The sequence below is a fragment of the Ictidomys tridecemlineatus genome, chromosome 6 (assembly GCF_052094955.1).
Source record: "Ictidomys tridecemlineatus isolate mIctTri1 chromosome 6, mIctTri1.hap1, whole genome shotgun sequence".
Classification (NCBI taxonomy): domain Eukaryota; kingdom Metazoa; phylum Chordata; class Mammalia; order Rodentia; family Sciuridae; genus Ictidomys; species Ictidomys tridecemlineatus.
This window is the reverse complement of record NC_135482.1, coordinates 7,780,385-7,800,576: the sequence shown is the minus strand read 5'-3', so window position 1 is coordinate 7,800,576 and position 20,192 is coordinate 7,780,385. Positions and strand designations below refer to the sequence as shown.

Genomic DNA, 20,192 nt, shown 5'->3' with positions numbered 1-20,192 from the left:
TTTCTGGCCTCAGCACAATTGAAGAGGCTGTCCCTGTCCTCAGCAGCCCAGATGGGCTTTCTCAGATGCCCAGTGACACTGGGGCCACCACTGTCTCACCATAGAGGATTTTGTGCTATACAAAGAGGCTTGTCACGTGTGACTTGGAAATTGTCTGTGGAGGACAAGCCATGGGGGATGGGTTTGCTAGGAATTTTAATACTTCCAGCACGAAGCCTTCCCACGGCTCTTAACTGAAAAGGTCTAGTGACGTGGCGCGAGGGCAGTGCTCAGTGTTGAAGCTACAAGCTCAGAATAGCGAGGAGGCTGCCAACCCAGGAAAAGGTGGCTTTCCCTTCTCTGCGGCTTTAACAAGGTCCTTGAGGACATGCCATGTGGGGAGAAGTCCCCCCACTTCTCTGTGGAGCATTGGGACCATGTGATTCTCAGCCACACTGGAGCGTACCCCACTCAGAAGAGGCCAGGGAGGGACCAGCCACTACCCTCATCTTCCATTGAATCAGAACCCCGATACTGCTCAAATTTTCCTCCTTCCCCAGACAAGTGAAAGGAAGGGAGGAGCCAAAAACCCAACCCTGGCCTCAATTCTGCTTCCCAGGCCACCTCCTGGTTTCTTTTCTCCACTTTTTGGCATTACCCCCGTTCTTTCTCTCTCCCTCCCTTCTTGAACCCCTCTATAGCTCTCATTTTAGGGTGTTCCTTTTCCTCCCTCTAACCATAGACAGCAGCTTCCTGCGCATACTGCCCTTGGCCATCTAATTTCCCCTCTTGCTCTGAGCCACCTCTTCCATTTCTCTGGCTCCACTCTCACCTCTATGCCAAAGACCCACCATTCTGCACTCTGCCTCCTGCTCTGACCTCTGCCTCGAATCCCAGACCCACATTTCCAGCTGTCAGCTGGATGATGCCACATGGACTCCAGACTCACCAGAACCCCACACCCACCTCACCCCCACTTCCACATCCATGTTCTGAATGTCAGCAGAGGCTGGTCACCACACCAGCAGCCCCAGTGGTCATCTATTCCCCCCTTGCCAATCCTGGTGATAAGTAGCCAACATCTCCTGATTTCCTGTCGAGCGCCAAGACCTGGCCAGGTGGCTTGCAGGCATTATTTCATAACTCAGTAAACCTGTGAGGTAGGACTACTTTTTTCTTCCATTTCACAAGTGTGAAATGGAGGCTGAGGGATTAGACCATGTGTCCAAGTTAACCCCGGTAGATTCTGACAGTCTGGGTGGAGCTTTGTGCAATTCCTACACACAATACACTACTCTGAATATTTTTCATGGTGATCTCTCTCGAGTGAGGCCCACCTTCACTAGAAAGGTGTGAGGTGCAGTGGGAAGGACTTTGCCACCAGCCAGATGTGGGTTCAACCCCCAGCTCACTATTGTGAGGCCCTGGGACAAGTTCTGCTTCCTCTGAGTCTCAGTGACTCCTTCTATCAGTGGAGGCCTAGCTACCCTGCAAGGTCCTGGCCCGAAGCAGATGCCCAGCAAAGGGTGGCCATGTTATCAGTAGACACACTTCGGCTGTCTCTGCCTGTTCATTCACACTGTCGCCATGGCCCCCTTAACTGACCTCATTGCCTGCTGTCTCTTCTTTCTTCAATCTTTCTACCAAGTAGTCCCAGAAGGACTTTTCTAGAAGACAAATCAGATCATATCATTTCCTTGCTCGAAAGCATCCAGTGGTTCTCTGTTACCAATTGATTGAAATCTAAACCATCTGGCCCCAGTGCACTATCTGATCTCATTTCGCTCACAAGCAGGCGCACTTGTGCGTGCATGCACACACATACACATACACACAACCTTTGTGTACATAATGCCCCCGGTTCCACTACAACACAGCCCCATCTTGGGCTCTCCCCTATGCTCTGAGTGTCATTTCCCTGCCCACGCGTGTTCAGACCACCCTGCCAGGTGCCCTCACTGATTCTCCCCTTTCCCGACTGCCCCAGTCCTTCAGCGCCTCCTCAGCTTTCACAGCACTTCATCTTGAGGCACAGGCTCCACTTCTCACTGCTACTCTCACTCTGTGGGCTCCCAGTTGCCCATTTCTGTGTTGGCTGCTCTGTAAGGGCCAGGGTCACTTCTGCCAAAGTGGATCCTGCCAACATCTGGTGCATGGAGGGGGGTCCCTCCATCGTGGGCTCCCTGGGAGCAGCACCATGCCAGGTTCATCTTTTTGTCTTCCTACCATCAAACATAAGCCACCGCCCCAATAGGTTCCCAGGGCACACTTCTTGAATTGCTGAATTTCATTTCTGGGTGCTCATTTGGAATTCCATCCGAAAGCCAGCCCCTTCCCTCTTTTCAAATGTTGCCCATTGCAGCTGTAGCGGTGAAGAGAAAAACGCAGAGTTTGTGACAGAGCTCACACAATGTCTGAATGAAGGTCATCAGTGCCCTAGTCATCGCTCCTGGTGTGTCACCACAGTGTCTGCTCCTCTCATCCCGAGATGGGAAACACACCCAGGCATCCTCATGGTCATTCTCAGAGCCAGCTCTCGTCAGCCCCAGCAATTTGCTTTAGGGTGCCTTTGTCTCTTGTTTGGCTTCTAGAGCTAAAGACTAAAGAGCTTTTCATAAGAAAGTTCCCCCCAAAAAAGTGTCTGACTAGTGCATCCACCACTCTCTCCAGACTGTGAAGTTCCCCAGGGTAAAGGCCCAAGTTCACTCACCTCTGTATTCTTGACACCCTAACTGCAAACAGCAGGTGCTTACAAGAGGCTGATCCGCATGGGATGGTAAACAAGATGGTGGACAAGGAACCCTGCAGAATGACCTGATCTCTGTTCTCGGGGAGAAACATTTGGAAAGCCGAGAATCAAACTTTCCGTGTTCGTGTCATAAACCTCCATACCCATAGACTCACATAGCACCAGACTTACATTGAAATCTGTCACTGGAATTTTCCAGGAGCTTTGAAAACTGTCTCTTGACCCCCATCCATTTCTATTTGCTTTTGTACTGCGTCCAACTCGACCCCATTTCTTTCTCCTGAAACAGAGGCATAAAAGCACTAAGAGTTAATCCTACATAATTAACTTCCTCTACACCTCTGATTTCTGCCATGCCTCTAAGAGCTGTAATTCTATCCAATTTTAAATTTTTTCCTGATGTACTTTGGTCTTTCTCTTCCCACGTCTAACTTATTCTCAGGCCATGTAACCCAGAAAATTATTCTCTTAGGGAACATTTTTAAGAATTAAGGCACAGCAATTTCGGGGTAAAACTTCATGGGTTTAGACTGAGCTCCTTGCTCACATTTATACGATGGGTATAGAGATAAGGGGAACAGAACCGATGGAGAGATGAGAGGAACAGGAAGTTACAGGGCTCTGGGCCCACAACGGCAGGAGGAAGCCCTCTCCCCTTCCCCCAAATACTTTCCTTGCAGAAAATGAGATTTTTTTAAGACCTTGCTTCTATTACACCATAAAAAGCCTGTAAATTCACCTCTCTGGAAACACAATTTCAGACCGACCAAGCGCCAGGTGGTGGAGACAAATAGCCAGCATTGGGGGATAATCTTTTGGTTTCAGGAGGAGGTAGTTAGATGGGTATGAGCCATGATTACTAAAATTACAGCTGGCTTCAGGTCAGAGAACGAAATACAAGGTGTTGTTTGTACTGTGATAAGCCAATTTCCAAAGGGCCTCTCTCACCTTAGTCCTGCTCACTTTTGGATTTGACATTTGCCCCCTGGCCAAACATTTTGTTCTCCCATGATGGGAAAAAGGAATTCCAAAGCCATGGAAGCAGTGGCCCAGAGGCAAATGTTCCCGTGGTCTCTGTGTAGTTGGGAGGCCCCACCTCTGGGGTTCCTAGTTCTTCCTTTGACCTAGATTTTCTGCCTCCCCGATTGCTCCCCCCAACACACATACACTCGACCTTAGTGAAACCAACAGTCACATTTGATGTTTGAAACTATAGAGTTCTCTGTTCTCAGCAATTCTCAAACTCAAATATGGGACACACTTTTATTTCTTCGGAACAAATGATCACATTCAAAACATACACGAAAAACATAACGCTTTAAAGAACTTATAAACCCTTCTGTGTCCTTCAGAGCTGGAATCCTCCCTCACAAGAATATCACATTTGACAGATGATATTTTCATAAAGAGTATGTGCTTAGGGAAGGACTTTCAGAGGGCTCTGTGAGGTGCTGGGCAGATATTATTATCCCCGTCTTCAGATGCTAATTGACTGGCCCAGCGTCACATAGCTAGTGGCAGAGCCAAGCCAGGAACCAGGCCTTCTCCTTCTACCATAAGGCCCTCTCCCCTTTCGTCCCTCTCAGGAGTGATACTAGAAGTAGGTCAGCGTTACTTCTCCAGCATGAGGCTCTCTGCAACTCTCCTCCTGGCTTTTTCTCTGGGAGAGAGAAACCCCTGGGACCCATGACTTCAAATCCATCCCTTTGGATGACTCCCAAGTGCCACCCTGCCACCCCCACCTCTATCCTGTGTCTGGCTCCCACATGCACTGCTCCTGAGCCTCCCTTCCCCATCAGAGTTCACCCACTACAAGCTGAAGTCCATGTGTCCTTCCTGCTTGACTCCTGCTTTCTATTTCAGGACAGACATCTCTACCCACTCCATCTCCCAAGCTAGAAATTCAGAGTCATCCCCAAATCCCCCTCTCCCTCAGCTCCCCAGAAGGTCAAAATCCCGCCCATGTGGCTTTCTCAATTCCTCTAAAATATGTCCTCACCTCCTCTTAGCTCAGGCCCCATCGTCTCTTTCCTGGGGAGTGATACTCACCTCCCCTCAGTTCCTCCCCTGACTTTATCCCACCCCCAGCTCATCCTCATCCTGTGATACAGAGCTCTTTCTTAAGTCTCTTTCTTACTGTTATTTCCGGGCCTAAAGTCTTTTCCTCACTCTCCATAAATTCCAAGATAAAAATCCAAACTCTTCAACATGGGCCCAGGGGTTCTGACAGGTGTTCCAGAATGCACCTCATTCCTCATGCCTTAGGAGTGGTTCTTTGGCCACCTAACTTTGCCTGAGTAACTCACTCATTGCCTGGGCAGATGGCCTCTCCCCCAGGCTGTCTTTTCTACCCATCCTCTTCCTAAGATGACTTTCCTCTTCATCTTAGTCACTCAATTCACCAGGACATCTTCAGCTACAAGAAACAAACTAAAAATGGCTGAAACAATCACAGAGCTATTATTTCTCAAAGTTCAGAACTAGGAGGGCTCCTGGGTGGTTAATTCAGTGGCTCCTCGAATTTCCTGCCCTCTTCTGCTCCACCATCCCCGTTTTGAACTGTGGCCCACGTCTACGTCACATTACATTAGAAGCATCTCAGTGGGGGTGGCAAATATTTTTCTTTTAACGGTGACTCTTATTTTCTGAAATAAGCAGAAGCTTCATAGAGCCAAGTCTGGTGAGTAATATGAGTAACCAAGGTAGGTGACAGTGTGTGGGGTAACAGTCAAGAGGGAACCATACAGTAATGAGACAGAACTTTTGGTTTTGCTTGTGCTCTGGCTTTAAAAGCGAGTTGACAAACACCATCCCATGTATCTTGAATCCTGTCCCAGCGATCTGTGAAACACAGAATGTGAACACACAGAGGTGCTGTTTCCACAGCTGGTCCCTCTTGGATGTCCAAGTTTTAATCTACTTGTTTGGAGAGTTTAATTTTTTGAAGTTTCCTGGTCACCTGGAAGAGAATAAAAAACTACTACTGAGTAGCCATTCTTGCCTTCCCACCGTCTGCCCAGATGAGGAACTAAAGATGCCAAGACCCAAGACAAAGGAAAAGGAGAAGGAATTCAGAGAGGCCCCCACGTGCTGGGTCTGGGAAGCCAGGCTATAGTGGGGTGACATGAGTGGGTGGCACAATGACAGAGATAGCTTGGGGTCAAAGAGAAGCCATATTCCAAAGGCAAGCCCACTGAGTGCCCCCTTCCCGACTAGGCGGACTCACAGCAGCTACCTGGATCCGTGGCTTTTTTACCTCTACATCCAAAAGGACATTCTTTGCCCTGCAGCCCCTTCTCTTGCTTTTCCCTGTGCTCCCTGCAGCAACTGCGTCCTTTGTTCTCTCCCTGTAGATCTTAAGTAACCAAGAGGAATGGTTCAAGGCGGAGCTTGGGAGCCAAGAAGGATATGTGCCCAAGAATTTTATAGACATCCAGTTTCCTGAGTAAGTATTTCCAGCCTGCTGAGATTGGCCTACCCACACACGCTCCCCTTACTTTTTCAGTCGTCACTAAAATTATCCATGCATACCCAAGATACTGTCAAAAATGGTTGCCTCTGGAGATCTCCCTCCAGAGCCTCCAGAACCACACAGCGGAAGGCCAGGGGTGGGAGGAAGATTTGCATTTCATTTCATTCCCTTTTGAAGTTTCCACCATGTGCATGTATCGCCTATTTTAAGTTTTTATAAAATAAGGTTATAAATTAAAATCACCCACAATGATTGCAATTGCAGGTTTCCAAGCATCCCAAAGGGGGCGCTGTTGGCCACCTCACTTCAGAAGGGCCATTTTGCAATTACCTTCCACCCAAACAACTCTGTCCCTAATAGGGCAGCTGTGGGGACACTCCCTGCCTTCCTTAAAGTATATGTTCACCCCAGCCAGAGAAGAGAAGTCAGTGGGGGGAAGAGAAATTCCCTCCAGAAAGAGGAAATGAAACACTGAGATTGGGCCCCAGTTGTCTCAAGAATTGACCACAAGGGTTAGATAGAAATCTAATCTTGTCGCAGAGCCGGCGGCTCACCCAAACAGCAAAGGTTTGTTGGCACCAATGACTCCTATGAGGTGCAGCAGCACCACCATCAGTGATCCAATACTGACCACTGAACCAGATGAATGACCTCATCGGGCCCTTGATGCTGCCTGGTCATCTGCTAGGTGCCTCCTGCCCCTCCCCCGGCCTCACTCTAAGCCCTCGACCTGGATTCCAGGTACACTGAGAAAATGGAAGTCACCAGAAGGGAAGCTCCCTGATCTCCTCTCCTGGTCCCCAGCCCCCTCTTCTACAGCCTCCTGCAACTGAGGTCAGACATGCCCCCCTGCAACTGTCCCCAGCGAACTGCCAGTTCTTCTAGCAGAAATTCTCCCCTCTCCCACATCCACATTCTTTCTCTCTTTGCTAGATCACTCCCCTCAGCAAACACACATGCAGCCTTTTCTCCAATCTCGCCAAAAAAAATAAATGAAAACCAAAACCAAAAATCTCTTGATCCCCAATCCCTTCCAGCTACCACTTCATTTCTGCAAAAGAATCGTGTTTAATATTTCCAATTGCTCACCTCCCGTTCCCCCTGGAGCTCAAGGGCACAGTGAACAGAGAGAATAGCTTTGCAATGACATGGAATATTGAAACCCTGACTGCTTGTGCCTAATGTGAGTGTGTGAGAATCTTTGGAAGTCTCAAAAGAAATCACTTCTCCAATCCTAGTTAGAGAACACACACATTTTCTAATGCCCACCCCCCAATTGCCTGTTCCCCCTTCTAAATTTTTCCTTTGAGCAATGGCTGCTGTGGAGGGACTTCTTCTCCCATCCCCACTGCTTCCACGTGGCTATGACGTGGCAGTCACTAGGTCAGCCCTGCAAGGGTGTGTGGCAAACTCTGGAAGATCTCCAGACCTCCAGAGAGACTCTGCCTCCAGCCCCTGGTGGTACAGCCAGCATTTCCCTGTGGCCAGGTCTGAAATAAGTGCAGCCCTTCTGCTACCCCTGTCTCCAGTGCAGGTTCCCAAATTCTAGGAAGCTTGGAGTGTGGTTCACAAAAGAACCCAAAGGCCTGTCAGGCATTTCTCTTAAAGGGCCATGTGCATTAGCCTTACTGGGGGCAGTGATCAGAACAGCCACCTTGAAGCAATGTCACACCATCCCACCTCTGGCCCCTGAGCAATTATAAACTCTCATTTTGCTTCTTAGAGGTTGAGAGAGGTTTCTGGCCTCCTGCCCTGGGGCTGTCTGTACTCTGGGCCATGCCCTGAGTGTTCGACTTTTTCCTGCATGCCACCCTGCGTGCAGCCACATTCCAGAGACTGCCACCCTGGCTGCAATCCTGAAAAGGCAGCCTCTCCCGTTTGCTTCTTTTCCACAGTAAAGATGATCTTCCAAGCAGGGTGTGTTGGTACCTGTCTACAATCCCTGCAAGGTGGGAGGCTAGGGCAGGAAGATTGCAAGCTCAAGACCAGTCTTAGCAACTTGTTGAGACCCTCAACAACTTAATGAAACCCTGTCTAAAAATAAAAAATATACAGGGCTGGGATGTAGCTCAGTGGTAAAGAGCTCCTAGGTTCAATCCCTGGTACCAAGAGGCAGGGGGGATGATTTTTTCTCCAGACTGTTTTTGTTTTCTTGGTGGTTGCGGTGGGGTCCCAAAGCAGAGGGAATTGCTCACGAAGAATTCCACAGGAGCCGGCCCTGTAGACACTGTTCTCTGGGGCTGCTGCCAGACAGAGCTAGTCCCGGGTTCTCCATGCCTGCCTGGGTAGCCTGAGTCCCTGGCTGTAACTCACCCCAACTGCCCCATGGAGGAGCCTCCAGCTCACTGAGGCCTCAACCTGGGAGTGAATGCCCCAGGCCCTGCCCAGCCCGCTGGCCTGGCATCCCTTCCCAGTGCCCATAGCAGCCTTCCTCCTGTGCATCCTCTGCCCCACAGTCCTCCTCCATCTGATCCCGCACACGCACACAGCAGCAGCGCAGCAGCAGGCAGCTGCTTCCTGCCGTGAGTCCCTCCCTCTTGGCCCCATTTTGGTGCAGTGGCACATTTCCATGATTCAGGGTTTCCAAGCTGGAGAGAGGCTTCTCCTGGAGGGAAGGAACAAAGAGGGCGAGTCAAGAGGAACACTCACTTGCTTTTCTTGAAAGCTGCTTCTAGCCCTTGCTGGGTTTCTGAAAGCACCTGCCCCTCAGGCTTCTCTGCCCTCTTCCAACCCTCCCTCCCTTCTTTGTTTTCCCTTACCGTCATGCCTGGCATCAAGATCCTCTTGCTGTCTCTCTCCCGGTAGGTGGTTTCATGAAGGACTTTCGAGACACCAGGCAGAGAACTTACTCATGGGCAAGGAAGTTGGGTTCTTCATCATCCGGGCCAGCCAGAGCTCACCAGGGGACTTCTCCATCTCCGTCAGGTACTGGCCACTCCTGACACCGTCCTGATCCTTCTCAGCTGATAGTCGCCCAGACTACTGAAGCCACAGGTGACCTCTCAAATGTGACCCAGTGACCAGAGGCACAGTGGCTTAGGTGACCAAGCTTGGTGACATCTTATCAAACTGTACTGTTATCCATTTCCTTCCGGGAACCTGTGTCTGTAACTCCTTAGTGAGTTGGGTCGTGTTCAAAATTATGCCACAATGATCTGCCTCCCCATCTAGGCCAAGTGCTCCGGAAGAACAGGATTTTATCACTTCATCTTTGTGCGCTTAACAGAGTCTTACACGCGGTAGATAATCACAGAATATATATGGAAGGAAGGAGAAGGGGAGGAAGAAAATAAGAACTACTACTTGACCATATCCACCTGGGGTTTAAATTTTAAACCCAGAGGTGCTTTACCACTGAGCCACATCCCCAGCCCTTTTTTTTTTTCCTTCTTTTTGAGACAGGGTTTCCCCAAATTGCTGAAGCTGGCCTCAAACTTGTGATCCTCCTGCAATTACTACTGATGTATGCTTGAAGAAGGGTCAGAGACAAGTAGAAATCCCAAGTCATGGCTGTAAGACAAGTAGAAATCCTATGTAGGCAGCTGAGCACAGAGCAAGGCTGCCTCAACCCCATACCCTGGCACCCTGCGGCAGACCTGAGAACAACTGAGCACAGCCCAAGGAGTGGGCAGGGAGGACTGTGACTCCTATGTGGCACCCAGGAGGAAGTAGTGACTCAGTCCAGGCTTAGACATGACACAGCCCCAAATGAGAAGCCCGGGGTCTGAACACAGTATGTGTGGTCAGCCTTTCAGGGACTGAAAGTACTTGGTGACCACTCATGAAAGTGCAAGAAATAAAACTGATAGGGGATCAGGAGAAGGCTTGGCCACCCTCGCAGTAAGACCCTCCTGCCAAATTCATTGGCAGGAGATTCCGGTCTGAATCATTCAATAGGTTTTGAAAGTCATTACAGCTTTATAACTTTGAGTACAGAAATCTAATCTCAGGTAATAAATTATGGTTACCTCACTCTTTAAAGGAAGTGGATTTTTTAAAACACAGGAAGGACCCACAAATAATGGGTCAACCATTTGTATACACACTTGGCTCTAGGGGGATTGCAAGTAGCTGGTCTCTTTAGCTTTGCCCTGCAATTTTGCCTACACTCTTAATTTTCCTTAAAGCTTTCCTTTTATTAGTTGGGTGATTGTAAACTTTAGCTCTAGCCAATATTAAAGTATCACAAATTCCAAACTCATTAGGGTCTTAATTAATGAAATTTTGCTCTATTAATAAACTTTACAAGTCAAACCTATTTTTAAGGGCCCTAATTATGAATTGGACCAAGTAATTTGTTAGATTGAAGGGTATCTCTTTCTGTCTTTGGTTTTTCTTGGCCAAGACCCTGGACTTTTTTAGCTATGAATTTTGGTTTCTATTTCCTCAATTGAAACAAATTCTGCAAAATGGTGAGCCTTGACTTCTGCCTAAGTCTTCCCAGGCATTGAGGCAATATGTCCTCTTGTTATGATACTTATTACTACAATATCTATTGTATATCTTCTCCAGAAATGTAGCATAATATTTTCCAATGTAAAGTCATTTTTATTTATTTTTATATCTTCTTTCTGTCTGAGGCACAGATGATTAAGAGCTCATTGTAGTTCTTCACTTGTGCTTGTTAAGGATCAAGGTTTCAGAATCTGGATCCCCACATTACATTCTTTTCTGTGCCCCTCTCAGGACTTGAGACAATGGTCAAGTCATTCTCTGTCTATAGACCCAGATGACCTGCAGCACCCCCAATGTCCACTGCTGTCTCAGCTTATGAGAGTGAAAGGGTTAATGTTTCACACTCTGGAGTCCTATGACCAAGAGATAGTGGATAAATAATTATAATAAACAAGAACATTTCCCCCTCCTCTTCATGGTAATAACTATGAGTCCAGGCCATGGGGCTTTAGGGGGAAAGAAAGCCTCTGTCAGTGGCCAACACACAGGGAAAAATTCATCATAATTATCACAGGTCAGTTACTATCACAAAGCAGTAGAGATAGCAGTTACTGTGTAAACTTCAGCTTCACCCAGTTATGGGCAGAGCCCAGCACAGAAGATGAGAATGAGGGTTAGAATTCCTGTCCCCTCAAAATACCAACCTCTACACCCATCTCTAAGAAACTTCCACTGACCTTCAAAGGTATCTCTACTCTCCAAAACCCTTTAAATTAACCTTTCTGCTGAGTCAGTCTGTTGGGTATCATTAGTGCCAGTATATCTTTAAATATACACATAGATCTGTTTGAAAAATAAGTTTTACATATAAGGAAGCATGAGTTGGTCATGGAATAGGATTAGAGATGATAAGAAAAGTCCAGTCCCCTCTTTCTGGATGGATAAAATTAAATTTCTCTAATCCTGATACAAATGTGCCCTATCACTTGAGTCCAGACTGGTATCCAATACAAAAGTGCTGATCTAAAAGAAGTCAGCATGTCTACATGGCCTGGTGGGCCAAGCTCACAAGACTGGAACCAGAGACCTGCCTAACCCTCACAGTGATCTTGACTGAGGCCCTGCACCTTTCTGAACCCGCCCATCCACATCCTCATAGAAGTCAGGCTATAAAATAAGGTCTTTTTCGATCAAACTCTATGGTTCCAAATAATACTTTTCCCCCAAAAGCTCAAAATGCTTTATAACCCTATTTATGCAAAATATAACCAATATCAAGAAATCCTCCTAGAGAAAAAAAAATGTAACAAATTCCTTAAGGATAAGAGCAACTTTTTCCTAACCGGTGCTAGTTTTATAGGCTTAAAGAAGATGGTTCAAAGTATTTCTGATAACAAAAAGATTAACTGGGGCTTAAAAAAATCCTCTGCTGCAGAGCCTTACCATGTCAGGACACTGGTGTTGTCATGTTTAAAATAAACATTATGAAAAGGTCCTCAATCTCTTAGTCTTTAAGACACTTGCAACATTTTTTTCCCCTTGTAAATGTTGGCTCCATGTCCAAGACAGATTCCAGCTCATCTGATTACCTTCTGCTGATATGAAAGTCCCTCCTGAGTGGTCCCTCCCACAAACCTCCTGCTAGTGCTTCTCTAGACCAGCCTTCTGCCCAGTGATGAGAGAGTCATCCATATCTACATTTCCTGCCCAAACTGAACTCTACCATCCTGGGTGCAAACAGAGCTAGAGGCTCTGTCATCTCATAACATGTAACCTGGATTTGCCTTCCTCTCCAGGCATGAGGATGACGTCCAGCACTTCAAGGTCATGCGAGACAACAAGGGCAATTACTTCTTGTGGACTGAGAAGTTTCCATCCCTAAATAAGCTGGTGGACTATTACAGGACAACTTCCATCTCCAAGCAGAAACAGATTTTCCTGAGGGATAGAACCCGAGAAGATCAGGTATGACTCAGATCCACATCAGCCCTGACCTAGAGATTTTAGGAGTATCATAACAAGAGGCCAAGCTCCCACCGAGAAAATGCATTTAATGGGCTGATCCCAGAGTGTTCTGAAAAGCAGGATAACCCTGAGGTCAGACCTCAGTTTCAGTCCTATTTTAACACTTCCTAGCTATGTGACTTTGGAAAATTCTCCAATCCTCAGTTTCCTCATCCACAAAATGGCGATAGGAGTGCTACCTACTTCCCAGAGGGTTGTGACTATAAGAGAATAGAATGGATGCCATCTCTTCCATCATTCTGAATCACACTGCAAATCCTCCATGAATTTAGCTCTTTGTGGGGTGCTACAATTCTGTCACTTGCAGACATTGAAATGTGTTTTCAGCCCAACTCAGGAGCTGCCCAAGGAGGGAGTAGGGGGCTCCTACTCTCTGAGAGAATAGGATCCCGGAGTAAAGCAGCAGGTAGAGCTTTGTGATGGCTTGGGGGTAAGTCACTGAAGGAGAAAAACAGACCTGGAATTTTTGCTCTTGCAACTATTTGTAACACAGAGTACTGTTTAATAGAAAAGAACCAGAGTAAATCCTGATTTAGCCACCAATTACCTGTATTACCTAGTCAAGTGAAGAAACCATTCTGAGTATCAGTTTTCTCATCTGGAGAATGGGGAGAACATCAATACTCCCTCACTGGGCTCTTGTGAGAATGAAATATCATACAATCGCAGCCTTGCCTGCCTAAGAATCCGGTCTGTAATAGATATTAAGAGAAAGATTATCTGCCTCCTGTGAGTGAATTCTCACACATGTGCACCCACACGTGCAATATGTAAACTATTTTTCAAAGGAAAATACATGGTTATAAGAGGCAGGTGTTATAGAAAGAGGCATTGACTGGGCTAGTTGAGCCTAATCATTTGAGTGTTGAGACTTTTAAAGCAACATGTGCTCTGGGGAAGTAAAGAAAACCCTCCCTTCCAAGCTTCTGGCTATTTTTAAGGCTGAGAAACTATAAAGGAGGAAAGGGTGTTCCCGCCAAGTACACACAAAGTACAGAAAGGAAAACAAAGGTTAACCAAGACCTTGTGCATTATTTCAACCAGGAAATGGACAGAGGCATTAACTTACTAGGATGTCCATTCAGAATAACAGAGACCATATTAAATTGTATTAAACTGTATTAAATGAGTTAATATTCGTAAAGTGCGAGCATATACGAAGTCTGGGGCTCTGGGTAACTGTTAAATAGAACTAAGAAGTCTTTCTGATTCACGAATGGTGACAGCATCGAGTAGCAGGCCTCGCTCCTTCCCGACATGCCGACATGCCGGGCGCCAGGCCTGGTTTCCATGGTGCTGCTGGAATGCGGCTGTTTGGGTCTCTATTGCCAGGCTGTAAATGACAATTCAGAATCACACAAAGTCAACAGCAGGGCCTATCTGGAGGGCAGGACGTCCAGCGGTGTGGCAACATGTGATAAGGGAAGGTGGCATTGTCAGTAAAATGGAATATTTAAGCTTGATTACATGAGAAAAACAAACCCACTAGAAAAGGATCCAACGGGTACCAGATGGAAAGAGTTTGTCAACCAGACCCTGGAACCCCTAACACTGGGAAAACCTGAGAATGTAGAGGTCTGAAAGCTGCTACCCCCCATTGTCTCAAAGCTGCCACCCCCCACAGCTGATTCTTGAAGTTGTATGAGCACAGTCTAGAAGCTGCCAGAAAGATGGGAGAGGGCCAGGAGATCCAGGAAGAGGATGGATGGGTCACCTCTGTTCTCTCTCCCAGGGTCACCGTGGCAACAGCCTGGAGCGCAGGTCCCAGGGCAGCCCACATCTCAGTGGGGCTGTTGGGGAAGAAATCCGGCCTTCAATGAACCGGAAGCTGTCGGACCACCCCCCACCTCCTCCCTCACAATACCACCAGCACCAACAGCCACCCCCACAGTACCCCACGGGGCCGCAGCCCCCACCACAGCGATACCAACAGCATCACCACTTTCACCAGGTATCTGCAGAGAATGGAGTTCTACCTGGTGAGGTGCTTGGAGGACTTGCCCTCCCCAGGTTCCAGCATCCCAGGCCTGGCCCAGCCTCCCTGGGACTCACAGAGCTCATGAAAGAGATCCTGCCCCCACTCCATGACTGAAATATGGACATTGCTGTTGGCAAACAAGTCTGTAAACTAAATGGCTCCCTACCTGATGCCCACGCCTACCTGATGCGTGCGCAGGCACCCCCACACACGTTTACCCTGAAGACTCAGGGAACAATTGCTTCATTTTCCTATCAGCAGAATTCCAAATCTATTAATGCCCCTTAGCCCATCTGGCTGCAGAGATCCACAAGGAAAAAAAGGATTAACACCTGCAATGGAGGCTTGCTTATTTATTTATCCCCTGCCTGTTCCAGATGGGATTTCTGGTGGCTTACAGAGGTAGACAATACAGTCTGATAGCATCGTTCCTAAATTCCTTAGCAGGGCACACAAAGGCCTTTGTGAGCTACCTGCGTCTAAGTCGTCTAAGTCGACAGCCTCATCAGCTACCTCCCCCTCCCCTATGCTAACACACCCCAGCACCCGGCTGCATTTTCTCTCTGTCTTTGTGGCTTTTTAGAAGCTGTTCTCTGACCAAAGAACCCTTCCTTGGCCAGTCCTTCTGGAGTTCTGGCATGGCCTCCTCTGTGAAGTCCCCTGATTTAGCCAGGTAGACCTGGACTTTTCTGGGTGATCACAGCACTTCAATGTGTAAGGTCCCCACTAGATGGGAACTCCGAGGAGGTGGAGACCTTCTCTTTCTAGCAATATATGCCTGATGTCTGCTACTGCCAGATACCAGGTAGGTACCTAATAAATATTTCTTTTTTAAAAATTATTTTTTAGTTGTAGTTAGACATAATACCTTTATTTTATTTATTTTTATGTGGTGCTGAGAATAGAACCCAGGGCCTCATTCGTGCTAGGCAAGCGCTCTACCGCTGAGCCACAACCCCAGCCCCTCCATTTTTTGTTTTTAAAGAAAAAAGAACATACACATTTCTTATGTGAGAGCATAAGACTCCCCTAGTGAATATTTCTTAACTGAACAAGCAAAAGCCACCATCATCTTGGCCTTCAGAATCCAAGGTCCCTTTGACCTCCCTCCCCTTCTCTCCATCATCCAGGGTTTATGGTCATGCTCAGAAAATTCTCCTATATCCTGGGTGTGTTGATGGCACCTCAGCAAGGCTCGGGAGGGTAACGATCCTCTGTTGCCTCTGTCTCTAGGAACGTCGTGGAGGCAGCCTGGACATAAATGATGGGCACTGTGGCGCAGGCAGCGAGGTGAACGCAGCCCTCATGCATCGGAGACACACAGACCCCGCCCAGCTTCAGCTGGCAGGGGTAAGCGGGCTGGGGGTAGGATGGAGTGGGGTGAGGCCTGGGGCTAAAGGGATCCAGCCGTGCCGGCTCCAGGGGTTCCTAGTCTTGCTGTTGGGCTGGCTCTGTCCTGTCCCCATGGTGCTGTGGATGCAACCCAGTGCCTCATGCGGCCTGGACAAACACTCTGCCACTGAGCTACAACCCCAGCCGTGTCCCCAGGCTTCTTGCCTCTCACTCTGGCAGGGTGAGATCCGCCTTTATCTTTGTGATCTGTCTTGACTCAGGACTCAATCGTACTCACCTGGAAGGCTTGCCATTCTGTGTGTCACTTGAAGAAAATAAAAGTACCTCCTTGTAATGTAGAGAGAGTGGTTAGGGACTCCCTGCAGGCATTAGAGAAAAACATCTTTGTGAATAAAAGTGCTGAGGCTGGGGTGTAGCACCGAGCTGGGGTGGAGCAGGAGCCTAGCATGTGCCAGGCCCTGGTCTCTCTCCAGCACAACAACAAAACAAAACAAGAGGTAGCTTCAGGGCTATGCATGTCCATCTGCTTTAAGTGGCAGGGGGTCAGCTTCTGTGGAGGTCATGGCTCAAGGAACCACTGCATGCTCTCTGCAGAAGAGTGGCTCTGAAGGCCAGCTGGCCAGCCCGCAGCTGCTAAGCATCCCTGCTTCCCCAACAGCGCGTGCGGTGGGCCAGGGCCCTGTACGACTTTGAGGCCCTGGAGGATGACGAGTTGGGATTCCACAGCGGAGAGGTGGTCGAGGTTCTGGATAGCTCCAACCCATCTTGGTGGACCGGCTGGCTGCACAACAAACTGGGCCTCTTCCCTGCCAATTATGTGGCACCCATGATGAGATGAGCCCTGCTGGGGGGACCGGAAGATTTCTGTCTGAAGCTATCCCCAAGAAAGCGGGCAAGGAAAATTCTCCTGTATCCTGGCTGTGTCGCTGGACCACACAACTACATACCATGCATACAGTAGACACGCGTACATGTATATGCATATCCACACCATGTTTTATAATAGTAATTTATTGGCAATTGAGTTGGTTTATATGGGCAATTGGGTTGGTTGAAATGGAAAGGAACTCAGATGGAGAGTGATTTCTGTGCTTCTTTTTTTGCTCCTCTCATGGAGTACAGAAGGCAGTGGGGGAGTGGGGCAGGGGGCAGGAGAACTGGAACTTCAAGAGTTGTCCCTACTTCCTCCCTGGTTTGGGAATTTTCCCAGACAGCAGCCAAGCACAGGCCCCACCCCAGCATTGGACGCAGAATAGCAGGGTGGAGCTGGACGTGGTGGGGCACGTTGCAGCTCACCTGCAAGCCTCACGCACCTGGAGGGTTGCAGGACAGCTTTCCTCCCATTCTCCAGGAGGTGGGCACTGCTGCATCAAGATTTAAGGTGCAGCTGATTCACGGCCACGGGCACGGAGCAAGTCTGAACAGGAGCTCACAGGGGCGAGGACAGGAGCAGCTACATGGGAGATTCCCCGCTGTGCAAGGCTGGCCTCCTGGAGATGCCCAGCCACCACATGCATCCTCCCCAAACAATGTTCCTTGGGTGATCTTTTCATAGGCTGTCAGGAGAGGGCGTCTCCAACATGGGACTCTGTGAGGAGCTGAAGCTGGGAGGTGGAGGGATTTTCCATAGCTCCCTGTGGCTTACTTGGACATGACCTCAGTTTCTCCAGCTACAAAGGAAGCTGCATCTTAGATTCTGTAAAGTGCTGGAGAAGCCCTGGCTGACCATGCTGAATTTGAGCATCATTCTTTTCTGGCTGTCAGGGTGTTTCTTCGGGGCTCTGCTCATTTTTTCTTGATGCCTGTGTTTGAGGACGTCTTGCCCCAGTGGCCCAGAGAGAAGCCTGACTAGGGATCGACAGATCAATTGATGGATTGAATATGACCCTGGGTGGGAGCAGGCTTTGAAATGAGTTCCCTGTTCAATCTGACTGTTGAACCACTCCTGGCCTCCCCTCTCCCAAAAATTGCACTTGGGGAGAGAAACCCCACTATCACTGTCCTCGATTGTCACCCCAAACTAGAGTAGTGTGTCCTAGTGCTCTAGCCAGGGGTATGAAACACAGATCAACCTGGCCAGAGAGGAAGCGCATTGCTTTGTGGAACCCAGGAGCAAACACATCTGTGCAGAGGGCACTGAGGGAAAAAAGAGAGAGTGCCTGCCCATGCATGTGTACACACGTGCCGATGTGTGTGTTGATGTGCACCCGATATGCTCCCCCTAAGCATGTGCATCTGCGGGCTAAGACAGGAGAAAAAGGGGTGGCGTTGAAGGTGTTGGTGAGAGCGCACGATGGGGCCCCCGTTCCTTTGTTTCTCCTCCTCACCCCATGTGCTCTAGATGATAAAAGAGAGCTTCTGACTCAGAAGTGACTTCGTAAGCTCTGTCCCTTGTGACTCTGATTCTACAATTCTCTGATCCCCATGTTCTCTTTAGAGAAAAAGGGGAAGAAAGGGACTCTGTGGCGGGGACTAGGAGGGAAGAGAAAATAGCCTGGAAAGCCAGGGAAGCAGAGTGTGAGTGAGGATAGGCCGCAGCCTTCGGAAGCAAAGGCAGGATCAAGGCAAGACACTAAGTGGGACAGGAAGGGTGAGGTTGATGAGAACAGGGGCAGCCAGCGCAGGCGGGAGGGGCCAAGGTAGGTGGGAAAGGGTGACTCCCAAGAAGGCAAGAACCAAAGACACCCCAGAAAAACAAAGCAGGAGAAGGGGAGCCAATGCATAGCACCCTCATCAGCTCTCCTGGTGCTAGGTAATGGGAAACATTATGGTAAATAAAAGCCAGAAGACTTTTTGATTTTACAGTATTTGCAAACCATATGCTTTAAACAGCCCACAAACTTCATCCGTTTGTCTGCTTCTGTGGGAGGATCAGCCGCCGTGTGGCTCTGGTTTAGATCTTGAGCCTTGACACATCGTGAAGAAGTCAACAACACAGCCATGGCTCTGCTCTGCCCGGTGGCCCAGCCCCCAGGTGGGAGTGGGAAGACCCCAGCGCTGGCAGGAGCCTTGGCCTGGAGAGGCTGACCACATGAGCGGGCTGAGTGAGCACAGTTTTCACAACTCTGGGAACAGGGTGTCTTGCTCTCCAAAGGGCCATCGTGGGAGCAGGAGGAGTGTTTCTATCAAGGTGCCCTGCCCTGCTCATCAGTGTGGCTCAATCCAGAAGAAAGCAGGGGAGTCTTCTCCCACACAGGCAGAACAAGGCTCGTAGGGACCAAGCCAAGAAGGCAAGGACCACACTGTCCCCACTGGGGAACAGGAGCAGGAGGAGCTCAGCTCTTCTCGGCCACTAGTGGTGTTCAGGGAGGGGGCACGTGGAGCTGCTCCCCTGCCCCCTCCCCTCTACCCCAGTTTGTCCCCCTGAGCCAGGGGAATGTCCACCCAGCACTTCTCACCAGCCACACAACTAGCATGCAGCACATTGTGTCTGGTTTGGGCTGTGACACTGTACATGACTTAGGAGCAGGGAACTTCCAGAGAAAAACCAGTTCCTGTTCAACCAGTTGGGTTTTGCTAACCTCTTACTGAGGACCACTGCATTTCAATGATCTGGCACCTGCCACTGCCCACCCACTTTCAGATGGCCTTGGGATGATCTCAGGCCCCTGCTTCTCAAAATTTCAAGGGCCTGCAAATTGCCTGGGGACCCTGTTAAAATGCAGAAGCTGCTTCAGTCCTGTGTTTCTAACCAGCTCCCCGGCGCTGCAGGCAGGGTCTGCACTTGATCAAGCAGGAAGGGCGAAGAACTTGGCAGTGAGCTAAACAGCTAGAAAAATCAAATTGGATTCTTTTTCTGAGGCTACTCAGTCATTTCTCTTCGTTGGTAATGAATACGTCACTTTGATTTTGGGACAGACCCAATTCCGAGCTGTCATGACATCATCCATGTTTGACAGCCCAGTGACTTATTATCTTCATCTTCACCAGGAATCAAACACCTTTCGGACAAACAGGAATTTCCTAATAGTAATTGTTTTAAACATGAGCAGAGTTTACAGAAAACATTGCAAAAGCTTCTTAGGAAATCTTTGAACATAAAATTGACACCCGTCACATGGGGGCAATAAGTGAGACAGGCACATGGGCCTCCATGACATTATTGGGTCTCCAACAACCCCAAGCAAAACAGCCCACAGTGGGGACAGATTATCACTGTCAAAATATTTGCAGTTGCCTTGTCTAAAGTCGACGTTTCTGCCTGTCTGTACCAAGAGCAGTGTGTGAAAAAGATTTATTGT

The 20,192-nt window shown here is 48.6% G+C and overlaps 1 protein-coding gene across 1 annotated transcript in view; it reads left to right on the top strand.

Moving 5' to 3' along the window:
- The window catches only part of Grap2 (GRB2 related adaptor protein 2), a 39,036-nt gene extending 20,283 nt beyond the window's left edge, over positions 1-18,753 (top strand). The window contains exons 3-8 of the mRNA XM_005322231.4: positions 6,082-6,173; positions 9,006-9,125; positions 12,392-12,560; positions 14,353-14,571; positions 15,832-15,948; positions 16,610-18,753. Of these exons, the coding sequence (XP_005322288.1) occupies positions 6,082-6,173; positions 9,006-9,125; positions 12,392-12,560; positions 14,353-14,571; positions 15,832-15,948; positions 16,610-16,789 (897 nt within the window). The 3' untranslated portion in view covers positions 16,790-18,753. The remainder of the gene's footprint in view (positions 1-6,081; positions 6,174-9,005; positions 9,126-12,391; positions 12,561-14,352; positions 14,572-15,831; positions 15,949-16,609) is intronic.
- The last annotated feature ends 1,439 nt before the right edge of the window (positions 18,754-20,192 follow it).